This window comes from Sapajus apella, unplaced genomic scaffold (genome assembly GCF_009761245.1).
Source record: "Sapajus apella isolate SASKATOON/1434 unplaced genomic scaffold, GSC_monkey_1.0 scaffold3, whole genome shotgun sequence".
In the NCBI taxonomy this organism is placed as follows: domain Eukaryota; kingdom Metazoa; phylum Chordata; class Mammalia; order Primates; family Cebidae; genus Sapajus; species Sapajus apella.
Window position 1 is genome coordinate 4,773,987 of NW_022436943.1, and position 25,722 is coordinate 4,799,708.

At 39.2% G+C, this 25,722-nt stretch overlaps 1 protein-coding gene and 1 long non-coding RNA gene across 5 annotated transcripts in view; one reads left to right on the forward strand and one right to left on the reverse strand.

The window, feature by feature from the left end:
• MTERF3 (mitochondrial transcription termination factor 3) lies at positions 1 to 22,985 on the forward strand. Of its 2 annotated transcripts, none has more exons than XM_032248568.1 (8): positions 1 to 124; positions 2,896 to 3,244; positions 4,795 to 4,947; positions 11,120 to 11,309; positions 15,902 to 16,049; positions 16,799 to 16,870; positions 18,952 to 19,113; positions 22,718 to 22,985. In XM_032248568.1, the coding sequence occupies exons 2-8, from the start codon at positions 2,911 to 2,913 to the stop codon at positions 22,910 to 22,912; spliced, it is 1,254 nt and encodes a 417-aa protein (XP_032104459.1). In that variant the 5' UTR covers positions 1 to 124; positions 2,896 to 2,910; the 3' UTR covers positions 22,913 to 22,985. The 2 variants fall into 2 exon arrangements, with proteins under 2 accessions (XP_032104459.1, XP_032104466.1); XM_032248575.1 differs by having other exon boundaries at positions 30 to 124; positions 2,877 to 3,244.
• Positions 16,714 to 25,722, reverse strand: part of LOC116530511 — a 10,058-nt gene continuing 1,049 nt past the window's right edge. The window contains exons 2-3 of one of the 3 annotated variants that reach the window (XR_004260041.1): positions 17,183 to 17,342; positions 16,714 to 16,850 (exon numbers count right to left, since the gene is read on the reverse strand). This is a non-coding gene — a long non-coding RNA (uncharacterized LOC116530511). Of the gene's footprint in view, positions 16,851 to 17,182; positions 17,457 to 25,722 lie in introns of those variants that run through there. The other 2 variants (XR_004260040.1, XR_004260043.1) reach the window with 2 other exon arrangements.

Sequence of the window (25,722 nt, forward strand, 5' to 3'; positions counted from 1 at the left end):
AGCGCGGCTGCGCTGGGCCTGGCGGGCGGCGGAGCGGGCGTGCGGCGCCGCGGGACAGCGCGCGCGGTCCGGCGAATCGGTCGGTCCCCGGGGCACCGGCTACGGGGCGCAGGCCTACCCACAGGTAAAGCAGGAGCTGCCCCAGCGCGGGAATGGCGCTCCTGGCAGGGGTTCCGGTCCTGGCGCACCTGCGTCAAGGCCGCGCCCCAGGGCCTTTAGGTTTTCGCGGCCCAGTCGTGGGTGATTGGTTTGGTTTTGTGTTTTTCCCCGGCTGGTGTAATGAAAACTCAACCATGCTTGCTGATTAGTGCTGTGTGAGAATCTTCTGGAGGGGGCTCTGCCTTCCTGCGGAAGTTAGGTTTGGGGAACTGAAATGGGCTAAAATGGCCTAGGGAAGTATTGAGAGACCCTTTATTCGGAAGCTACCCCTGTAACCTACCTTTCTTATTGACTTTATTTATAACCTTTCATAGGTAGAAATCTTGAACCCTCGAAATACTATTTCAGTGCCTTTTTCTAGCAAAGCGCTAGGTACATATATATATGAGCTGTATATATCAATTGTTAATAGACTAGAGTTTCTTTGAGTTTTCTGTAATTTTGCTGATGAAAGGACCGTGTTAGAAGACTTACGGTTACCACCTAACAGGACTTTTATACGCATCTGCACATGCCTTACCTGCTTTTGCATACTGTGTAAGAAAGTGAGTTAACTGTACTTGCCATGATTTCTTTCCATTCCGCAATCATTAGAGCAGTGCAGGGCTCTGGGAGAGTGGAGAATAGTCCCTAGAAGGGTGGATTCCAAGATGAGACCCAGCCCTGCTCTTGTGAATGAACAATTAATCAGTTAAGATGTGTAGGCAACAGTGAAATAGTGTGGAGCAGATAGTGCACTTGCAAATAAAAACGCAAGGATAAACAGTTGTATGCACAAAGATGTTTTAATGAATGGATGAAATTTGAAAGTGAATCTTCCTGATGTTTCAGGGGTGTTGAGTGTGGAAAGGCTTCAGGGTGAATTTGGGATTTCAGGAGTTTGAAGTAAGATGAATTGCTTAGACGTCAAAAATGTTAGAGCTGATAGGGGCCTTATGAATCATTTTATTGTACCCTTAGCCTTTAAAAAAATTGTTTGAAGAATGGTTATTGACTCCCCACCCTCACACCATGAGCTAGACATTTTGTTAGACGGCTGCCAGAAATAGCCTTGTTAAGGTAGCACATCCGAGATCTGCTTCCCATTTAGTGCCCTTACGACCACTGTGCAGAGAATGAATGCCGTAGGTTTGAGGGAAAACTTGGCACATTTGGAGTCTCGTTTCCTACCGAAATCTAACAAACACCTCCTGTCCCATCAGGTTATTGTGAATACTTACTTTTCTAAAAATCATCCCAGAATGGGCCTAGCGCAGTGGCTCACACCTGTAATCCCAGTACTTTGGGAGGCCGAGGTGGGTGGATCACCTGAGGTCAGGAGTTCGAGGCCAGCCTGGCCAGCATGGTCAGCATGGTGAAACCTCGTCTCTACTAAAAACAGAAATTAGCCGGACGTCGTGGCGGATGCCTGTAATCCCAGCTACTTGGGAGGCTGAGGCAGGAGAATCACTTGAGCCTGGGAGGTGGAGGTTGCAGTGAACCGAGATTGCACCACTGCACTCCAGCCTGGGTGACAAAGTGAGACTCCATCTCAAAAATAAATAAATAAAATAATTGCAGAATGAAAGGAGACTTTCACTTTTGTAAAATCTCTTTAGCAAACTTCCCCAAACTACAAATCTCCAAGAAGAGATTAGACCCTCAACTATTTGGTCTAATTTAGAGGATAAAACAAGCCAAATTCCACTATGTAGAAAAATAGCATAAAGTTGTAGGCAGCAGTTGATTCAGCAGAATCCATTTGTATTTAGTTGTGTAATCAATAATAATGGCTAACATTTATTGAGCATTTCTTATATCCTGACTCCATCCTGTGTTTTATATGGATTGTCTTATTTAACATAAGATTATAGGCATCAAAGTTGCCTTTTTAAGTAGCTGGCTAAATATAAAATCCCTTTATATTCCTGGAATTTAACATAGCGCTTGCCTTTCTTGATAAAAAATCTTTTTGAAAAGAACTACTTTTTAAGTCAAAATATACATTTATTCATTGCTGGTTGCTTATATATTTCTGTCACTTGGTTTTGTTTGTTAGTTTTGACCTTTTCTTTTTGAAGGCTTTTTTCTCCTTTCCTACAGTGAAGCAAAACTTAACAAAACTGGTTTTGTTCAATTCCCTTTGAAGAACAACTTTATCTGTGAAATAATCAACAGTGTTTAGCCCTGAGAATGAAGCAAGAAACTGCTTTCACTGTTCTATATGTCAATGATAATATTTTGATGATTCGTTTGGGACACAGATCTCTGTGTTTTCATTTTGGACTAATTTATAGACATAAAATGCATTTGAATAATTCAGTGTTACTTTGTTCAGCAATCTGCTGCTGAAATGTCCTTCACACCAAATTTCAATAACACTTAATTGCATCATCTTATTCTCTTTAAATGATTGAATTAACAGATTAGTGAGGTCCCCTGTCATTTGAACATTTTCAGATTTGTGTTTTAAGCGTTTTTCTTAATGCCAGTGGTTTTGCAGTTTGTTTTTTAATTGTAAAGTATATCTTTATTTTTCCAGCTCAGAAGTTCCTTTCTGTTGGTTTGCAACTGAGATTGCCTTGTTGTTGGCTTTTCCTGTGCATAAGAAACATCTCACTATTTTAGACTAAATATATTTAAATACCTTTCATTTAGAAAAAAATAATTTCCAGTTTATCATTTTGTTGTTTGAATACTGTTTTAAACACGTAAGTAAATTAAATTTCTCTTAACAGTTATTTCTTTCCTTTGTAGACTACTTTAAGAAAAATGGCTTTGTCAGCCCAACAGATACCCAGATGGTTTAACTCAGTTAAGTTGAGGAGCCTCATTAATACTGTGCAACTCACAAAACGTTTTACTAGACCAGGGAGAACATTGTTACATGGCTTTTCTGCTCAGCCTCAGATGTCCTCTGACAATTGCTTTCTCCAGTGGGGATTTAAGACTTACAAGACTTCCTCCTCATGGAATAGTTCCCAGACTACTAGCTCGGGTAGTCAAGAGAATAATTCTGCCCAAAGCACTCTGCTTCCTTTGACGAATGAACAATCAGAGAAGACACAAAAGATACCCAGCTTTGATTCTGAGGTGTTTCTAGAAGGTAATTCTGAACTTTCAGAAAACTCTCCCTTTCCCTACTTTGGTCATTTAAACGAGCTGCCTGTTTACAGGTTACTAGCTCATTTTAGGTAATATTTTGTACCAAGCAAGAAAAAAATAATGCCAGTTCTATTGATGGACTTCTATCATGCCTTTATTTTACTGGCTAAGAAAAATAAGTTTGTGGGCTAACGTGTAAGATTATTTTATAGCTACACATAAAGCATTTGCTTTCTAAATACTTTATTGTTTAGATTCTTAAAAAATTTTAAGTAGTAATTAGGTTTATTAGGGTATAATCATATCAAGTAAAATTCATCTTTTGGGGTATACAGTTCTATGAATTTTGACATATGCATTTAGTGTGTAACAACTACTGCACTCAACAAATAAGACAGTTATATTACTGCAGACAGTTTTCTGACGTCGCTTTTTAGTCCTCTACTTCCTGTGAATCCCGTTCTAGGAATATTTCACTGCTAATGAAATAATATGAGGTTAAGTAGAATATGAAGGAAAGAGAGCTGGGGAGAGGGTAGGGAGGAGAAGCTGGCTATAATTGATGAAAAAGGATAGTTAATGATAAGAGGCAAAAAATAGAACAAGAGATCCTAGACCCAATTCCTTAGCTTAAGGTAATGTGTAGTTCTTTTTTTTTTTTTTTTTTTTTGAGACGGAGTTTCGCTCTTGCTACCCAGGCTGGAGTGCAATGGCGCGATCTCGGCTCACCGCAACCTCCGTCTCCTGGGTTCAGGCAATTCTCCTGCCTCAGCCTCCTGAGTCGCTGGGATTACAGGCACACGCCACCATGCCCAGCTAATTTTTTGTATTTTTAGTAGAGACGGGGTTTCACCATGTTGACCAGGATGGTCTTGATCTCTTGACCTCATGATCCACCCGCCTCGGCCTCCCAAAGTGCTGGGATTACAGGCTTGAGCCACCGCGCCCGGCCCTGGTAATGTGTAGTTCTAAATGTCTTCCATACTGTGTTTGATTTTAAAAAAACAAAAAAACCATCAGAATCAGGCCTGTACTAGAGAGAATCACATCTCCTGTAGAGAGGACTACAGGTTGTAGAAACAATCATAGAAGTCCTCTTAAAGATGTGTTTGAGGATAATTTGGAGGGAGGGCATTGGGTCAAAATAAACTTTCAGGATATGGTTAATTTAACCCATGCAATTTAGGCTATTGGCATATGAATACTTTTGGCCAAGTTAACAGGCTATAGTAGATTCAATCTGTTTCAAAATGCACTTGAAAGTCTGGTGATCTTTAGCATTCTCACCTACTGATTAAGTGAAGGAAAGGAGTTGTGTGCTTTGAAATTTACCAACAATTTCTAATCTTGGAGTAACAGTAGTTAGTCTGTCTAAATAGTTTTAACCTTACCTCTTAAAAGTTGAAAAATTTGGGGGCGTCTTGGATGTTTAATTCTAAAATGATCCCAAGATTTAACCACTGAAAGAAGCAAACAAGGCAAGAGGCAGTCGTTGTAGAAATAGTCTTAAGTGTGCATATCAGAGCACTAACTTGTTTCTCTCTTTCAAAGAACTGGATGATTTGCCTCCATTGTCTCCAATGCAGCCAATTTCGGAGGAAGAGGCTATTCAGATTATTGCAGCCCCTCCACTGCCCCCATCTTCATTCACACTACGAGACTATGTGGATCATTCTGAGACTTTGCAGAAGCTAGTTCTTCTAGGTAAGTTTGCCTAAGCTACAAGTACTTTTTGAGTGTACTCTTCATGACGTTTTTGCTTTACTTTTTAAAATTAACATTTTCATCTCTACTAAGTAGTATACCAACAGAAGCAAAAGCCAAATAGTATAAAAAGGCGTCTAGTGAGAAACTGTACTCCCTGCCTCATCCTTGCTGATCTTGCATCCTATTCCCCAGATGTATCTTCTTAACTTGTATCATTCTTTCTGTTTGTGTCCAACCTCCACATTTTAAAATAATTGTTTGTAGTGCTGTTGTTTGGTTCATCACTTTTAGATATCATTTAATCTCTTGTATGTTCACATGTAGTTTTCCTGTATTCTTTTCAATTCTCGTAATGTAAGTTACAACTTTACATAAATCATTTGTAGTTACATTATGACTATAAATATTGCAAGCTGCCCTAACAAGAAGTATGCTATCATTATTTACCTTCCTTTACAAATTTTCATTTTTCTGGCATTAATAGTTGCCTTGTTCTTCATTTGATGAGTTGCTTTGTTTGTTTGTTCTTGGGTTAAATTCTTCCATATCTTTCAATAGCCTCTCAGCACCGTTTTTCCCAGTTAACCCTATGAGATGATGTATTGCATTTCCCCAGAGTGGATTGTTCCCTGCTTGCCCCACTACTCTGACATCGTTCCTGAAGCCACTGTCCTCCTGATTTGGATGGTTTCTGTCTAAGGCTGCTCTGTAACTGTCTTTGCTTGTTGACCATTATGATGCACTTGGATCTGGATAGCTGAAGGAGCCAGGGAATCTCCCTCCAAACTTTCATTTAGTCATCTTATTTTTAGTCGGGAATTTCATTACTGACTTTCGCTTTTCTCGTTGTCTCTGGGTTTGGTGCATCTCATACTTGATTTTCCCAGATAATGAATCTCCTTTCTCCTAATGCATTGAGAGGAACTGGATTTGGGGGAGGTCAGATTTCTCCATACCTAATCCCCCAGTTTTTAGTCTGTACCTCACCTCTAATCTCTCAGATCTCTAGGGACTGCAATTTTGGAGGCTTTTGAGTTTTTTTGTGGTACTGATTGCTTACCACTTGCAAGATTCTCATTTGCAGGCATTTCAGTGCCTTCTTTCTCCTCTCTGATAAAGCTGTTGCTATGCTTTCATCTGTTTTCATTTATTGTGGTGGGGGGATATAATCTCGTTTCATTAAAGAATGATCTTATTTTTTGTTTCTCATTCCCCATATTTTTGGGATGTGTTTTAACAGGAGAGGAAAAAGAGAAAAACCTTTGCCCTGTTAGAAACTTTTAGGAGTTATCCTTGATTCTTTTTTTTTTTTGTTTTCCAGATGGAGTCTCACTCCATCTCCCAGGCTGGAGTGTAGTGGTGCCATCTCAGCTCACTGCAACTTGCCTTCAGGGTTCAAGTGATTCTCCCGCCTCAGCTTCCCTGGTAGCTGGGATAACAGGTGTGTGCCACCATGCCTGGCTAATTTTTGTATTTTTAGTAGACATGAGGTTTCACCCTGTTGGCCAGGCTGATCTTGAACTCCTGGCCTCAAGCCATCCACCCACCTTGGCCTCCCAAAGTGCTGGGATTACAGGCATGAGCCCCCGCACTAGTCCTCTCCTTGATTCTTACTACTTTTGTCCCGTCCTCCTTTGCATCTAATTTAACACCTTACCCTATGGATTCTACCATTTATATTTCTCTCAAATCCATCCAATTCTCTCATCCTACAGTTACTACCCCGTTTAGGTCCTCATTTGTCACTGAGTGGCTGCAGGAGCCTTCTATCTTGACAGTCTTCTCCTCAGCACTATTGACTCTGATATCTTTTCAGTGTTAGAGCTCTTTCTGAAATATAGATCTAAGTCAGTGACCTATTTGAAATCCTTCAACACCTTCCCATGGCATCAAAACTCTTCCTCATATGGCTTCTGCTTACCTGTTCAGCTTCATGGCTTGCCACTTCCCTCCTTTGTTTAGCCAACTCCAACAACTGGAGAATATCACTGAAGTCCAAGTAACTTCTAAAGTGTCTTCTTGACCCTGCGGATAGAGTGACCCTCCTCAGGCTCTCATTTCAGTCCCTGCTCATTTGGATCCTAGCACTAATCACACTCTATTATAATTGTATACTCCTGTCTCTGTGCCCAGTTACCCAAATGTTACCTATATGTTTAGAATGGCCTTTGCTCTCAAGAAGCTTCAAGTCCTCAGAAACATCTAAATGTATAAGAATAACTGGAAGCAAGGATAAAGGGTACAGTGATAAGTCCCACATGAGAGATGCAAATAAAGTGAATCAACCTAAGTGTCCATCAGTGGATGAATGGCTAAAGAAAATGTGGTATATTTACACAATGGAAGTACTAGTCAGCCTTGAAAAAGGAGATCCTGTTATTTGCAACAACATGGATGAACCTTGAAGATGCTATGCTCAGTGAAATAAGCACAGAAGGACAAACGCTGCATGATCTCACTTATACATGAAAGCTAAAAAAGTTGAACTCATAGGAGCAGAGGGAGTTGGGGGGTCGGGGTGGGGAGGAATGAGTTGTTGGGCGAAGGGTACAAAGTTTCGATTAGACAGGTGCAGGTGCCGTAACTTCTGGAGATCTATTGTCCAGCATGATGATGGTAGTTAATAATAATGTATACTTGAAAATTGCTGAGAGAGTAGATTTTAAGTGTTCTTACCACAAAAAAAGATGAGTATGTGAGATAATGAATATGTTAATTAGCTTGATTTAATTCCACTATGTATACAGATGCCAAAACATCATGTTGTACCTCATAAATATATATAATTAAAAAAAATACTTTCAGAGGCAGGAAAAGGATGACATCTGCTGTGAGGAGATAATCATCTTTCCTTTCGAAACAGCTTTCCCTGTCCTTTGGCAGGTGCTATGGTGATACAAGATAAACCTAAGACACAGTCCCCATCTTATCATTTTTGAGACACAGGGTCTTTCTCTGTCACACTCCAGGCTGGAGTGCAGTGACAAAGTCTTGGCTCATTGCAACCTTGACCTCCGGGGCTCAAGTGATCCTCCCACCTCAGCCTCCCAAGTAGCTGGGACTACAGGCACATGCCATCTTGGCTAATAGGTTTGATTTTTTGTAGAGTGGGGGTTCTCACTGTGTTGCCCAGTCGGGTCTCAAACTCTTGGGCTCAAACTATCCTCCCACCTCGGCTTCCCAAAGTGCTGGGATTAGAGGCATGAGCCACCGTGCCTGGCCTAGTCCTTGTCTTTCAATATTACAATATACTTACAGGTTTGGAATGTTTCCACCATTCCTTTACCTGTATGCTGATACTTCGACAGTATGTCTTAGAAGTAACTTAAATAACAGTAACAGGGGAGCCTTATTTGCTCTGTCAGACAGTATTTTTGAGTACCCAAGTCCTAGTTCTTCTCTGTTTGCTTCTGAGGCCTGTTTTCTGCCTGATCTGTATCCCACAAGGCCAACCCCTGTGCACCAGGGCTCCTATGCTAGCTGTCTTCTTGGCAGCTTCAGCCAGTGGGAGGCACCTGCAGGACAGAAGGTAGAAGGGCCAGGTGGGGATATTTTTCCCCTGTTCCATCCCTTCTTTGGGTCTTGCAACTGCCTCGCTCCATGACAACAGCTCCTCCTGAGCAGCCCTTCCTTAATAGCCTCTAGTCCCTCTGCACCCTGGTAACATTTTGCCTCCTTGTCTCTGTAGCGTTGGGAGGGCTCTTGTTTGTTCTCTTAAGGCTGCTCGCACCGCTGTATAGAGTCCCTTCATTAAAGCCCTTGTCATTTGTACTTTACAGGGCATGTTGTATAGCCTGCTAGACCCTGATTGATGTACTAAATACGTATAACCATAACTGAATACAATGGTAATATTTGTAATTACTGAACTGATAAGGTAAAGCCCAACTAGACTGGTCACCTAGAGGTTAGAATCATGTGCTATTCTTTTTTTTTATAATCCCAGTGCCTAACAGAAGTGCCTGGTCCGTAGTAGGCTTTCAGAGACTATTTATTCAAGTTAATGAAATGAAGTGAGCCCAAGTTATTTGCATTGAGAGCAGTGTGCACTCCTGTTGAGATTCTGCTCTCCTACTGCTGTTAAAAAGCAGCTTTTCAAGATTTCTGTTCAAGCACAGTTAGGGTGTGACAGCTCATGCTGAGCAAGGCACTTCAGTTCATGTCAGCTGTAATATTTAGTTAAATGTGAAGTCTGAACCCTTTATGTTATTTTTAAAGCATCTGCTCCCCCATTTATCACAGATTTTTGGAACTGGTTTTCATCTTACTTATTTGTCCATCTAATAATTGGATCTATTTTTTTACTGATTTTTTTTATTACAAAAGAATTACATCTGGTTGTCAAAAGTGCAAATATTATAAGAGAAGGACCTCTTACCCTCTCTCCATCCCCAGTTCCACTTCTCAAAGGTAACCACTAGTACTAATTTACAGAATAGCTTTCCAGACCTTTTACTATACATAGGTTTTATACTTTTCTGTAAACTTAATTTTCTTTAAATCTTTGTTTTTCTAGTAGAGCTAATATATGTTTAGATTCTTTATCCGGAATTAATTTCCACATAAGATATAAAGAGAATTATAATTTTTTAAAAACTATTGTTAGTGGTCCCATATATTTTAACAAATAGTCCATCTTTTCCCCCATTGATTTGAAATGCCACTATTGTATAATAACATTTTTTAGTTTATCCTGGATCTGTTTCTGGTCTTCATTCTATGAGTGTGTGTATTAGTCCATTTTCATGCTGCTGATAAAGATATACCGGAGACTGGGCAATTTACAAAAGAAAGAGGTTTAACGGACTTACAGGTCCACGTGGCTGGGGAGGCCTCACAATCATGGTGGAAGATGAAAGTCATGTCTACATGGTAGCAGACAAGAGAAGAGAGCTTGTGCTGTGAAACCCCCATTTTTAAAACCATCAGATCTCGTGTGATTTATTCACTATCACACAGCAGCACAGGAAAGACCTGTCCCCATGATTCAGCTACCTCCCACCCAGCCCCTCCCACAACACGTGGGAATTCGAGATTTGGGTGGGAACACAGCCGAATCATATCATTGTGTCTATGTGTATTTAATCCATTTTGCTGTTTGTGGGCATCTTATATCAATACCTGTTTAATATCAAGAAATTTGGATTTATAATTATATTTGGTTCTAATAGTATTTGGAGTTATAATGAATATGATGATTTATTTTTTTGATTGTGGATGTCACTAAGAAGTTTTAAATGTGGAGGTTTAAGGTTGTATACTTTCTGCTTTTTTGTATACTTGAAAGGCTATGTGTTCACTTGTTCTCACTCAGACATTTCTTGAGTTTCTCCAAGGGACTTGTCTCTGTGCTAAAGACCTAGAGATTACAATGATGAGTAAGGCACAGGGCCATTTTTATTCCCCCTATGATGGAAAACATAAACATATATTTTAAATCATGCCTATAACTAAGGAAATGATAAACTCTTCATTTTATTCATATTGTTTGTTACCCTGCAGAATACCAGTTACTATGGGGTTCATTAGGGACTGACAAACGTTCTGAAACAATATTCAAGACCCCTTAGACAAAGATGGGGGCCCTACACCAATATGACTCAGAGAATTTTTGGTGGGGGTAAATGTAAAATTAAATGCTCTATTTTCCTCTGTACTTGATTTTTTAAATAAATACTATATTGTTTCTGCAACCAACTTAGTTTTAAAATATTTAGAAGTTTCGGCCAGGCGCAATGGCTCACACCTGTAATCCCAGCACTTTGGGAGGTCAAGGCAGGTGGATCACAAGGTTAGGTGTTTGAGATCAGCCTGGTCAACATGGTGAAATGCCATCTCTACTAAAAACACAAAAATCAGCCAGGTGTGGTGTCGACTGCCTATAATCCTAGTTACTCAGGAGGCTGAGGCAGGAGAATTGCTTGAACCCAGGAGGCAGAGGTTGCAGTGAGCCAAGATTGCACCACTGCACTCCATCCTGGGTGACAGAGCAAGACTCTGTCTAAATAAGTAAGTAAGTAAGTAAAATATTTAGAAGTTTCTATTGATCTATCTCAGTGCTCCTTTGGATAGGTATGGATCTCCACTGGTAATTTCTTGTGCTTATGTATATGAGTTTAATGGGTGAACTAAGATGCCATCTTCAAACAGTATTTATAATTTATTATAGGAGTAGATTTGTCCAAGATAGAAAAACATCCAGATGCAGCAAACCTCCTTCTGAGATTGGATTTTGAAAAAGACATTAAGCAAATACTCCTGTTTCTTAAAGATGTGGGTATAGAGGATAACCAACTGGGAGCATTCCTGACAAAAAATTATGCAATTTTCTCTCAAGACCTTGAAAATATGAAGACCAGGTAGGACTTTTAAAAGATTCTCATATAACGCAAGAAGTGGTTATGAAGGAAATCCATGTGGAAGTTGTTCTTTAAGTTACTGCTGTACAAGGATCTACTGAGATAATGAACATGAATGTTATTTTTTTGTAATAGACATTCTTTGATCTAAATTAAGTATTTACAACACTTCTTTTATTCAACTACCCATTATTATTATTTTATTATTTGAGACAGAGTCTCGCCCTGTTGCCCAGGCTAGAGTGCAGTGGCGAAATCTTGGCTCACTGCACTCTCTGCCTCCTGGGTTCAAGCGATTCTCCTGCCTCAGCCTCCCAAGTAGCTGGGTGACTACAGAGGTCCGCCATCATGCCCTGCTAATTTTTGTGTTTTTAGTAGAGACGGGGTTTTGCTACGTTGGGCAGGCTGGTTGAACTCCTGACCTTAAGTGATCTGCCCATCTTGGCCTCCCAAAGTGCTGGTATTTTACAGGCATGAGCCACCATGCCTGGCCCCATTATGATTTTTATGTTTTCAACTTATTACTGAGTCAGTAATTAACTATTTCCCTTTAGAAACTGGAGTAAGTTTTTTTCTTAAAAAAAAAAAAAGTCCATTAACAAATAGTTTACTTATCTGAGAGTGCACCTAAAGATATGAAAGCCTGATCTTTTGTAGTTTTTGTTTGGCCAATTTTTGTTGGTAGACATTTGACATTGTCTTGGCAAATTATTGTATAATTTGCTTAATCGTCTCCATAAGTTGGCTATTTTGGTTGTTCCTTGTTTTCTTCTTTAAAGAGTACTTTTATAAATATCTCTGTACTTCATTTACCATTCAAATAATTATTGAATTTATGAAAATAAATACAGTGAGATATAGATCTGTGAGATAAGAATCCTACCAGGCATTGGGAATACGACAGAGAACAAGGCAAAACTCTGTCCTTAAGTTAACATTCTCAATTCATCATCACCCCTACTTCTCACCCAAGCCAGTCTGTTTTCCCAGATTTGCTGAATATTCTTTTGCCCAACACAGAAATATTGATATTAACTTGGCTTCTCTTCTTTTATATCTACAACTAATAAATCATGAAAGCTCATCAGTTCTACCCTTTTTATAGCTCAAATCAGTCATCACATTTCTCTGAAGCTTGACTATTTTGCTTCAGTTCCCCATTGTAGCACACCAAGGTCACTGCAGTGGTCTCCTAATTGATCTTCCTCTAGTCTTGACCCTCTAAACTGTTCTCCATACCGATGATTTTCACTACATTTCAGAGAGCTTTGCGGTTCCTTAAACCATCAGAGTCTATTGTCTTTTCTCTGTATTAGGAAAGAAAAGGAAACTAAAACTGCATTTATTAAATTGAACAAGTTGAGGCCTTCTATATGCGAGACATTGGGCTAAACTTTAGACATCAAAGACACAGTTTTTCCCTTCATGGGAGTAATAGTCTGGTGTAATATAGATAGGCTATCACAGTGCAGAGGGGAGAGAGTGTGATCTAAGAAACTCATCTGACATATCCAGCTCTAGTTTTCCTGGCTGTCACGAACACTGATCCTCTAGTCAAAAACCAGCTTGCCCATTTTACTCACGATTTCTTCCAAGAAAGCATGAATACCAGGAGAGTAGGCATCATTTCACAGGCTGCACCATTATTGTGAATAGCCCCTTTGTACATAGGAGGCACAGAGGTTAAATAATTTGCCCAAGATTACACACCGTTAGTATAAGTAGCAGAGTAAGTGGTTTCAAACCCAGTTAAACTCCAGAGTTCTGACTACTGCATACTGTCTCTCTACATTTAATTCTTTGAAGGAAACTTAAGCTTAATAGCTTAAGTTAACTTGCTCAAGTCACACATACGCCTAACAAATAAGGAATATTCTCACATAGATAGCAGAATCCAGTGATTCCTAAACCTGGCTGGCTATCAAATTAAGCTGTAGAACGTTTTTTAAAATTACTTAGAATTTTTTAATCGGTAATGTATCCACAGGTATTCAAAAGAGCATACAGTAAAAAATACTGAATAGGCATGGGTATGAGAACCTTTATTTAAATAAACTTTGTTTCTGGTTCTGATATATGCAGCAGTCTTATTTCTATAATAGCACTGATTTCATGTACTTATTTTTTCAATAAAAAATTAAAATCCTTGGAGAATTTTCAAATGAATAATCTGCACTTTAATTATTTAAATATTCTTTTTTTGGTTGGTTGGGCCTTATATATTGATTTTTTTATTGGAAAAATCATTACAATGTGGACAATAGTTTTGATAATTTTTAAATCAAATGCCGAACCTTGCTGCCAAAAAAACAAGTAATACCTCCTTTTCTCCTACTTTTTCCTGTCCCTCAGCCTTCCAAGACCTACCTCTGGATACAGCTACTGTTACCAGGATTTTTTGTTCAATCTTCTAGCAATGTTCTACTCTATAAAGTGTATATCTGTGTATACACACATGAACACAAATAGATAACAATTGGTAGCATTTATACATACTATTTATCCCACTATTTTACCTTAACTATATCTTGGAGATTATTTTTTCTTGGTGCCTCCTATTCTTTTTAACTCTAGAACAGTCCAGGCTGTGCATCTCCCTAGTACCTACTGATAAGCATGGAGTGTGTTTGTAGTTCACTGTTAGGACAAGGCTGCAGTGACTTACCTTGTAGATACTTCCGAAAAAATCACACATATTGATGTTTCTCTGTAGGACATATTTCTAGAAGTGGAAATGCTAGGTCAAAGGGTATGTTCATCTGTAGCTTTTAATAGACATTGCCAAATTATCCTTCATATGGGTTGTTTTCCAATTTATACTCTCCCCAACAGTGTACAGAGGTGCCAGATTCCCTGTTATCCTCACAAGTACAGTGCTATCACACTTCACTTTCAGTTCATGGTATAGATAAAAAGAATATTTCATTTGCTGGTTTGGAGCATCAAATGTTGAAACATGGAATGTTGAAACATGGAAGTTGTTTGGAGCATCTTTTCATTTGTTGCATTTCTGTTTATGTTTACTTTTTTGTAATATATCCTTTGCTATTTTTTAATCAGGCTTTTCTTCTTCTTTTCTGGCAAATGTTCTTTTACACATTAAGAAAATTAGTTCTGTCTCTGAGACATGTTGCAGATGTGTTTCCTAGATTGTCACTTGTGTTTGACTTCATTTATAGTAGGTTTTTATTTTTTGCCATGCATTTAAAATTTTTATATACTTAAATGGATAAATAAATATTTTCTTCTGGTTTTTAAGGAACTATTTTTAAAGGAATAATAATCATGTGATTATAAAGTAATATAAGTTTTGGTATATAGTATAAAAATGCCATACGCTTTAGGTGTAGGCAGGCCTTAATTCACATCTTAGTTTTGTCACTGATTAGGTGATGATCTCAGACAAGTTATTTAACTTCCCTGAATCCATGGTTTGTCAAATGTAATGTGAAAAATGGACCTGGTTCACAAGGCTTTTTTTTTGTTTTTCTGGTTGGAATAAACAAGATAGTATCCTGATATATTTTAGACATGTAGTAAAACTATCTTTTGCTATGTTCTTAGATTTAAAAAAATCAATACTCATCGCTTCTCGGCCTTTTGGCTAAGATCAAGTGTAAAAAAATCAATACTGTTATTCTATAATCAAACTTTCTATATTGTACATAGTTTGATTTTTAAAAACTTAGCAGAAAAATCTCTTCGTTAACAAAATACATATTGAAAGACTGTAGTAAAAACTATTTATGAATATACGTACTCAGGCCAGGTGCCATCACTCAATGCCTGTAATCCCAGCACTTTGGGAGGTTGAGATAGGCTTATCACTTGAGGTCAGGAGTTCGAGACCAGGCTGGTCAACATGGTGAAAACCCATCTCTACTAAAAGTAGAAAAATTAGCTGGGTCTAGTGATGTTTGCCTGTAATCCCAGCTACTTGGGAGGCGTAGGCAGGAGAATCACTTGAACCTGCAAGTTTGGAGGTTGCATTGAGCTGAGATCATGCCACTGCAATCCAGCCTGGGCAATACAGTGAGACTCTGTCTGGGAAAAAAAAAAAATGGAAAAGAAAAGAAGTACTCAGTAAATATGCTAACCTAAAAAATGCCTCTCTCAATTATAATCATGCTTAAGGGTCTTTCTTTTTATACAAATTATTTTCTTAATTTGTGTTTTTCTGTTCTCATCAAAAACAAAAATCTTAAGCAGATGCCATTTCATTTTTTCTTACCAAGTAATAAATCAGATTATTTGAAAAGAGAATCTAAAGGTCAGTGCAAAAGCAATCACGGTTTTGCTGTTGAAAGTAATGGCAAAACCTGCAATTATTTTTGCACCAACCTGATACCTATTCATGGATTTCATAATTAGTTTCTGTTTTCAAATATAAATGGAAACCATTCCAGAGTTGGGTGAATGCTTGTTTTAACTATATTTGTGTCATTGTTACAGAATGTTTTTATTTAGTTAGTAATTTAGAGTGTGGGAGCCTTTTTAAAAATAGCTGTTACTTTGGAAAGCAGCATGAGGCTGTCTAAAAAAAAAAAGAATGTAAATGTTTATCGCATGCATGTATATTTATGTTTCTCTAGGGTGGCTTATCTGCATTCAAAAAATTTCAGTAAAGCAGATGTTGCACAGATGGTCAGAAAAGCACCATTTTTGCTGAACTTTTCAGTGGAAAGACTGGATAACAGATTGGGATTTTTTCAGAAAGAACTTCAACTTAGTGTGAAGAAGGTAAAGAAAAGGAGAGAATTTATTTATTTCCATGTCAGGTACATTTTAGTAGCTGGTAAATCTGATGTTCCTAACAGATGCCTGGCCCATGTGAATCCTATAAATTCCTGGTATTTTTTTGTACAAAATGAATTATCCTGCTAGTTTAAACATAAAGCTACATCATTTTATAATACTTCATCAAACCTGTTCTTTTTTTTTTCCAAGCAGTACTAACTTTATATATCCCTGGAGTTCCTATCATTTTTCTGATAGGAACACACACACACATACACACACACACACATATATGTATATATGATTGGGTCATATATATGACCCACTAGACTCATATATATATTTTATTTTATTTTATTTTTTGAGATGGAGTATTGCTCTGTTGTCCAGGCTAGAGTGCAGTGGCTCTATCTCAGCTCACTGCAATCTCCACCTCCTGGGTTTAAGCAATTCTCCTGCCTCAGCCTCCCGAATAGCTGGGTTACAGGCATCCACCACCACACCAGCTGATTTTTATATTTTTAGTAGAGACTGGGTTTCACTATATTGGCCAGGCTGGTCTCAAACTCCTGACCTTGTGATCCGCCAGCCTCAGCCTCCCAAAGTGCTGGGATTACAGGTGTGAGGCACGGTGCCCAGCCAATTGGGTCATATTTTAAGTTTTAACTTTGTATCTTAGTAGTGCCTTAATTTTCGAAACTAGTTAAATATGCACATATAGTAACACTAGATTGTTTTGTTTGCAACCATAGACCAGAGAGCTGGTAGTTCGTCTCCCAAGGCTGCTCACTGGAAGTCTGGAACCTGTGAAAGAAAATATGAAGGTAGGACTTGGACTTTTGAGAAATCAGTTTCTTTAAGTGTTAAAATCCTCTGAGGAGAATAGATTTTGCTGTTGTCATCTTAAAGAAAACTAGACTTTAAAATAAGTTATTTCTAAAAAGAGAAATAGGCAATTAACAAATGTCTAGCAAGCAGTTTGTTTCAGTTAATATTTTCACATGTTGACCAGGTGTTACGTGAGTAAATTACCTTGCAGACATTGATACCCGCCATCCTAAAGCAATACGTTAGGATATAAGTGGTGCCCTGAAACTGCTTCTGTTGTCAGCATAGGAGTCTGACATCTTTGTTACCTGGGCAGTGTTACCAGTCTGAGAAACTACTCCTGTTGTCCAGCATGACAGTCTGTGTATATCTTGGGGACTTTGGGAGGCTGGATCCAAAAGACTTCTATGAAGGGAGGAGCGGCCATATTGCTTTTCTTAGCACTTGTCCCAATTGCCAACTCTCATTCTGTCACAGAACATACCAGACACTCTTTACCATCCTTCCTCCAAGAGAATAAATGAAGCCAAGGGCAGCTGACTAGTTAGTATAGAAAGCCATGGTAGTATTTGAAATTACTATGTAAGGGCTGCTTTCTGAAGTGAACAGTTCAGTTATTGAAGAAGTCTTTATTGAGCTCCTGCCCAAGTGCTATGCTGGGGAGACAGCCCCTCCTGTCAAGGAGCTTACAATCTAATGGGAGATCAAATCCAGAGTGACAGGGGCAGTGACTTTGTGGGGGCACACAAGACACTATGAAAGCAAGTAGAGGACTTGGCGCATGTTTGGGTGTTTAGTTTATCATCTCTGCCTGGAATGTTGACATGTCATTTTTCAGACAACATATACGTGAGTGCGCTTGGGAGCAAAAGCTTAGGAGGCATTTTGAAGATCCTGCTGCTGAAGGATCTGTTTGGTGTTGGGCCCATGCCACTGACCTGCCAGCCGTCCCATGTCACTCATTCTGTCTCGTAATTATGGTTGCCCCTTTGGTGGTCTTCATGACGATCACTGTGTAGCTCTTTCTCAGCTGAGAGGTCTGAAATTCCGGTGACCCCAGGGGCTGGAAGCTGTAATTCCTTGAAGGCACTGGTGTAACTGTCTCCAATTTTTTTTTTTTTTTTTTGAGACAGAGTCTCACTCTTGCCAGGCTGGAGTGCAGTGGCACGATCTCGGCTCACTGCAACCTCCACCTCCCAGGTTCAAGTGATTCTTCTTGTCAGCCTCCCAAGTAGCTGGGACTACAGGCGTGTGCCACCATGCTCAGCTAATTGTTTTTGTATTTTTATTAGAGATGGGGTTTCACCATATTGGCCTAGCTGGTCTCGAACTCTTGACCTCATGATCCGCCCATCTTGACCTCCCAAAGTGCTGGGATTACAGGCGTGAGCCACCATGTCTGGCTATCTCCAAATTTTAAAATGTTATTTTAAGTTTTAAAAGAATCATGGCCAAGTGTGGTGGCTCACGCCTATAATCCTAGCACTTTGGGAGGCCAAGGCGGGCAGATCACTTGAAGTCAGGAGTTTTAGACCAGCTTGACCTACATGGTGAAACCTCATCTCTACAAAAAAAAAATATAAATTAGCCAGGCATGGTTGTTAGGTGCCTGTAATCCCAGGTACTTAGGAGGCTAAGGCAGGGGAATTGCTTGAACCCAAGAAACGGAAGTTGTAGTGAGCTGAGGTCATGCCACTGCACTCCAGCCTGGATGACAATGCAAGACTCTGTCTCAAGAAAAAAAAAAGAATCATGACCAGGCACGGTGACTCACGCCTGTAAGCACTTTGAGAGGCCAAGGCAGGTGGATCACTTGAGGTCAGGAGTTCAAGACCAGCGTGGCCAACATGGTGAAACCCTGGCTCTACTAAAGATAACAAAAATTGGCCTGGTGTGCTGGCATTTCTCTGTAGTCCCAGTTACTTGGGAGGCTGAGGCAGGAGATTGTGCCACTGCACTCCAGCGTGGGCAACAGAGCAAGACTCTATCTCAAAAAAAAAAGAATCAGCGCAGCCTTAGCATGGTACCAAAATAAATATTTCTGCTTAGGATTCATAGCAAATTTACTTTCTTTTAGGTTTATCATCTTGAACTTGGTTTTAAACATAACGAAATTCAACATATGATCACCAAAATCCCAAAAATGTTAACTGCAAATAAAAGGAAACTTACCGAGACGTTTGATTATGTGCACAATGTGATGAGCATTCCCCACCACATCATTGTCAAGTTCCCACAGGTAATGCCACTCACAGCTCTCTCTGTAAGCACTACAATTGCGCTGCATTCAGAAGTGCTCTCCAGCTGCATAGTGCTGTGCACTGGGAAGAGTTTACAACTTGCAGGAAATGAACATCTTACAACTTCCAACAAATGTACATCTCCTGAGAAATCAGTGATTAATCTGTTTCCCTGGAGTTTCTACATACTCCTAGTTCTGATTGTTGAAATCAGGCAGAACAGATCGAATGTAGTCTCCCTCATGTTTTTCTCCATTTTACTTTGAAATAGATCACTTCCCTTAAAGGTCCTTTCACTGCTACATGTACTTTTTAGTCACATTTTATTTAAATCCATGAATCAATAGGCCATACTGTAATGATCTCCTATCCCAATATAAAACAGTTTCAGTTTGCCATCATGCCAAAGCCATAATTATATTTTCTAAGTTAATGAAACTTCCTTATTCTTTAGTGAGGGATAGTATCTGCTGTTCACAAGATCATTAATCTTGAATATTGACTCTGTAAAAGCAGAAACTTTGTCTGATTTATATACTGCCAAATCCCCAGTGCCTAGAACTACACGTGGCACTAAGAAGGCACACAGTATTTGTTGAACAAATAAATGATTGGATTTTCTCAAAGTAATCCTTTTTTTCTATTTCCCATATAAATAGCCACTCAGTATTTACTGGATAAATGAGAAAGTGAATTTTTACTTAAGTGATCCCTCTACTCCATTCACTAGAATAGGTATGTTCCTGTTTTTGAAAGAAGATGGGTAAAAGCAATATAACCTTGGCCGGGCACAGTAGCTCACACCTGTAATCCCAGGACTTTGGGAGGCAGAGGCAGGTGGATCACGAGGTCAGGATTTCAACACCAGCCTGGCCAAGATGGTGAAGCCCCGTCTTTACTAAAAATACAAAAAAGTGGCTGGGCGTGGTGGTGGGCGCCTATAATTCCAGCTACTCGGGAGTCTGAGGCAGAGGCAGATAACTGCTTGAACCCGGGAGGTGGAGGTTGCAGTGAGCTGAGATTGCGCCATTGCCCTCCAGCTTAGCAAGAGAGTCAGACTCTGTCTCTCAAAAAAAAAAAAAAAAAAAAAAAAAAGAAAAGAAAGAAATATGACCTTAACACAACTCTCAGAACTCGATTGCATTTGGTCCAGTTCCGTCACATACAGCTAGATTTTTTTTGCCTATTGTACTTCACTAGGAATGGGCCCTTAATATAGGATTTTCCTATTTTACCAAATGTAAATACACTCATTATAAAAGTGTTAGAAACCTACAGTTTTGTGAATTTGGCTTATGAAGTAATTGTGAAATAATCTTCAACAAAAAAGCAATGACAATTTGTTTTTCCCTGGGTTGGTGGGTAATTCAGTGACCACAGGTGATGGTAAGAATATCTGATATTGTCCCCTCCTAGCCCCGGTGGTCCAGTCATTTTTCCCAGCATATCACTGAGCATCCATCAGTGCTAGATGCTGGGCACTAAGGATACAGAAGTCAAGCAGACATGGTCTCTGTTCTTGTGGAACTTATAATCAAGTGTGGAAGACAGGTTTAAAAATGGAATTGCTTTACATGATGTAAAAAATCCTAACCAGAGCTCTACAGCGTGATTAATTTAGAAGTGGTAGAATTACAGAAGTAATCACAGCAGTTGACTACTTACTGTGTGCCAGCTCAATCTTTATTGCTTTACTTGTATTAACACATTTAATTCTCACAACAACCATAGGAGGTAGATGCTATTATTTTCCCTATTTTACACATAAAGAACTTAAGCTTAAAGAGATGTAAGTAATCTGTCCAAGGTTACCCAAGTAACAAGGTTGGGGCAGAGCCAGGATTAGAACTCCAGCAGTCAGGTTTAAAAACCCAAGCCATTTACTAGGATCTGCTAGAAGTGACATTTGAATTGTCTGCAGAAGAGTGAGTGGTGTTTAAAAGATGGAGAGGAGCTTTCCAAGTAGAATAAAATATAAGCCGACCAGATGCATCAAAATCCTCAAAAACACAGATTTTAGACACCCCAAACCCTAGCTTCTGAGAAGCTGTGTTTTAGAACTGTGGCTTCCAAATTGGGATTCTCAGATTCCCAGAGTCTGGGTGGAATTATGGGGAAAAACCCAGACAAATAAAAAGCTTGTTAATGGAATAATACATTAACAGAGAGTAAGGCTGTGAAGGGGCCGATATAGACTTTAAATTTTTGGCTGGTGTTTAAAACTCTGGCGTGGAACTAATTTGTCATGCAGATAATACTGGTTGGCAGATTAATTTAGGATTAATTAAAAATGGGGAAAGAAGTATAACTCAATAACCATGATTAGTTTAGTCACTTCAAAGAAGACATGGTGGAAGGTAAAGGATAACTATTTACAAAAGCAGTTTTAGGGTAATGAACGTGAAGAAATCACTAAGCTAAGGAAAGAGGTTATATTTAGGATCCCCTGAAACCTTGGCTCTCCCCTCCCTTTGTCACTTTCTGGGAAGGCAAAGCTGAAGCCCACCTTAGGATTATAGGAGACCAATAATTCTCAGGCTAGGGTTACTTTTCTTGTTTTAATTCCCAAAAATTTAATATGTCATTAATGGGATGAAATTTTTGTGCCAATGGCAAAGTGGCCCCTGGTGGCCAACAACCCTCCCCCTGCACCACCACTCTAGTTTTTAGGAGTTTTACTTTGAGGCAGGTAAGACATATTTTCCTTAGTTACTCTCCCAGAGGTCAAATTCATTTCATTTGGATGCTAGTTGTGGGGAGCAGTGGGAATTTAAAAAGAGAGGAGAGGTGTTACAGATTATGAAATCTTATAAATAAATTTTTCTTTTATTTCTTTTTTTTTCCTTTCACAGATCCTAGAGCAATAAATAAATTTTTTATATTAACATTGATCTCTGACATTGGTTCTCAAACTTGGTAGATATCAGAATCATCTAGAGGGCTTATTAAGACAGATTTCTGGGTCCTGCTCTCAAGGTTGCCGATTAAGTAGTTTTGGGGTGAGGCTTAAGGATTTGCTCTTTCTTTTTTTGAGAACGAGTCTCACTCTGTTGCCCAGGCTGGAGTGCAGTGGTGTGATCTCAGGTCACTGTAACCTGTCTCCTGGGTCCAAGCAATTATCCTGCCTCAGCCTCCCAAGTAGCTGGGATTACAGGCATGCACCACCATGCCCAGCTAATTTTTGCATTTTAAGTAGAGACGGGGTTTCACCATGTTGGCCAGGCTCGTCTCAAACTCCTGACCTCAGGTGATCTGCCTGCCTTGGCTTCCCAAAGTGCTGGGACTACAGGCCTGATTCACCACACCAGGCCGAGGATTTGCGTTTTTAACACATTCTCCTCTGTCTCTGGAGCACTCAATCTTCTTTGCCCACAGTGTAGCCCTTAATTATTTTATTATTGTTTTGTATGTTGATTTTGAATCCCTTTTTCTAGTTTCTTAACAGAAACTATAGGATTTAAATCATATGACATTTATCATACTTACTGAACATGTGGTCAGTACTTTGTATTGGTTAACCTATTAAAATTGTTGCCGAGTAAACTTTTTAATATTTCATCCTTCAGTGTGCAATGTTTTTTAAAAACTTTTTTTCCTTTCTAGGTATTTAATACAAGATTGTTTAAAGTCAAAGAAAGACACTTGTTTCTTACCTACTTAGGAAGAGCACAGTATGATCCAGCAAAACCTAACTACATCTCTTTGGACAAATTAGTATCTATTCCTGATGAAATATTTTGTGAAGAGATTGCCAAAGCATCAGTACAAGACTTTGAAAAATTCTTAAAAACGCTTTAGATTTTTATGTATGTTAAAATGCAATATTGTAAAGTGAATATATATATGAATAAATGAAAATATTTTTAAATGCCTTGGGTCTCAACTGCTACTGGAAACCATTTGATAACTGTAAACTTGGGTACATATATTGTGGTAGCTCTTTCTTCAAGTTCCTAGTGACTTAATTCTTGTTTGACCTTTTCCTTCTTTCTTAGGAAACACAGCAAGCTCAGAAAAAGGGGGAGAGTTGGTTTACTTTAAGTTGGTGCTTTGTCATTCTAGTGAAGATGAAAACAGTGGAAGATTTTTAAAGTGGTTGTGTTATACAATGGCTTTATTTCCTTTGAAATGTTAGAGTTTCCTGAGCATACTCCATTAGTCACCTAATATCTACTGCTCAGATAATGCTACAAAACACAGTTCATTTTGGATTATCTACATTGTTATCTTCTTGAACACAGATATTCACAGTTGGCTAAGAATCAGGAAAAGGAAAGGAGTTTAAAGATTAGGGGCAACGAGATACAGTGAAAGGCTTAACTAGCCTTTGACTTAAAGATTTGACAAGTAAACAAAGATTTGTTTTCCATTTACCACATATGTTATCTAAGCAAGTGATTTCATCTCTGAGTCTTTGCTTTTTTATTTGTAAAATGAAGTGTGACTTCGATTGTCTGACTTATGATCACTAGAATGGGTAGACTGTTAACACTGGTGGCCTCCATGAACCATGCCTGGTATTTGCACTCTTGTGTAGTTAGTTAGTCCTCTGCCATGCTGACTCTGGGCCAATGTGATTTGGCCCACTGGACATTTGTCAAGCAGAGGCTTGATAAGAATTTGCACATCAGGGCTTGCCCTCTTGGAACATTTGCTCTTGGCACTTTAAGCTACTGTGTAGAGAGGTCTGGTTATTCTGCTGGAGAAACTAAGTGGAGAGAAAGATATCTGGCCAAACCCCAGCTTTTTCAGCCATGCCAACTGAGCATCAGCCATGCATGAAGAAGTTAACCGGGATGTCCCAGCCTTAGCAGGCACTACACTGAGCAGAACGACCCAGCTGAATTCAGAATTGGGAGAAAGTTGTTTTAAGCCACTAATTTTGGGGGTAGTTTGTTGTGCACAGGGTATTGTGGTGTGATGGCTGCCCTTTAAAAAACCTCATGAAAAACTAAATTTGTAATTGGTCAGGGCCAGGTATCGTGGCCTTCCTGTTAAATATTTTATTCATGCAACAGACATTTGAGTTCCTAGAATACAGTATGTGTTGTCATGGAATTCTCCAATGGATGAGATTAATAAGCAGGAAACAACAAAAAATAAGGTAAGCTGAGGACCCCATGGAACCATCTTGCCCTCTCTATGGCTCACAACTGCATTTTGCCTTTATGAATAACCCACTGAACCACCGTATCGGTCAGAATAGGCAAGTTTTGTTCATACAATGAACAATCCTAAAACCTCAAATGATTAAAAACTATAAAAGTTTTTATCTCATACATATCTCTTAGGACCACAAAGGCTCTGCTTCACATTGTGTTTAGTGATACAGGTTGATGTATCCTGTCTGTTGTTTCTGGAGTGTTGCCAGTCTATGGAAAACGAAAGGAATGTGAAGAATTGCTCTTAAAAAGTTATCACACTTTTCTTGGCCAAAGTATCATACGGCCATGCCTAACTTTAAGAGGGCAGAGAAAGGCAATCTCTAATCCTGTGCTGGGAGGAAAGAAAACCAAATCTAGTTTTTGAATCAACATTAATGAGTACCACCAAACATTCAGTCTCTAAGAGAGACTGAATTCCTTAGGAGCTGGATTTTGTAACAATTTTGGGTTTTTTATCTTTTGATATGTCTTCTCTTGCCACCTTCACCTGTAACCAGCAAGCTAAAACTTAAAGGGTAAGGAGGAAGAAAGAAGAGTTTATTGAGCACCTATCCTCTGCAGGGTAGTGTGCCAATGTACAAATGTATTTCTTCCCATCTTTCAGACTTCACTTTGGCTAGTGTAGGATAGAAGAGGTCATTCATCAGTTTTAGTGCTGCATACGGGACTGACTAATAGATGAAACTGTGGCAGCATGAAGACAGAAGAAAAAGGGGAAAATCAGTAGAATTTTATAACTGGAATGTGACTAAGACCATTAAATCTAACCTTTTGAACTTACAAGAGAAGGTTCTATTCTATATGGTCCCAGCTCCGAGCTTAAAACTGAGGGAAAAAAAAGATATCACTGAGTAATGGTGGAAGTACACTAGTAACTATAAGTCATCCTAGCTCCACCGAATTGTTTTCTGTCCCTAGATGTTTATGCCTAAGACTTCGCATGTTGGGGCTGAGACCTTAAAAGTCACCAAATACTTCTGTTTTGTCTTAAAATTGTGTGCAAATTCTGCAATACATCTTAGATTTAATCTTCAAAAATCTCTTCTGCTGGGCATTGTGGCTCACACCTGTAATCTAGCATTTTGGGAGGCCGAGGTGGGTGGATTACTTGAGGTCAAGAGTTTGATACCAGCCTGGTCAACATGGTGAAACCCCGTCTCTACTAAAAATACAAGAATTAGCAGGCATGGTGGCATGTGCACCTGTAGTCCCAGCTACTCAGGAGGCTGAGGCACAAATAGTTTGAACCCAGGAGACAGAGGTTGCAGTGAGCCGAGATTGTGCCATTCTGCCTGACTGACAGAGGCTGAACAACAGCAAAAAAGAGGTGACAAAAACAAACTTCTTTGACTAACCTTCCACTAAAATAGCTAGATGTAGATCTTCAGCTGGAGAAACCCAAGGCCTAAGAAGCTTGGTGTCTCTCCTGGATTAGTAGTGTAA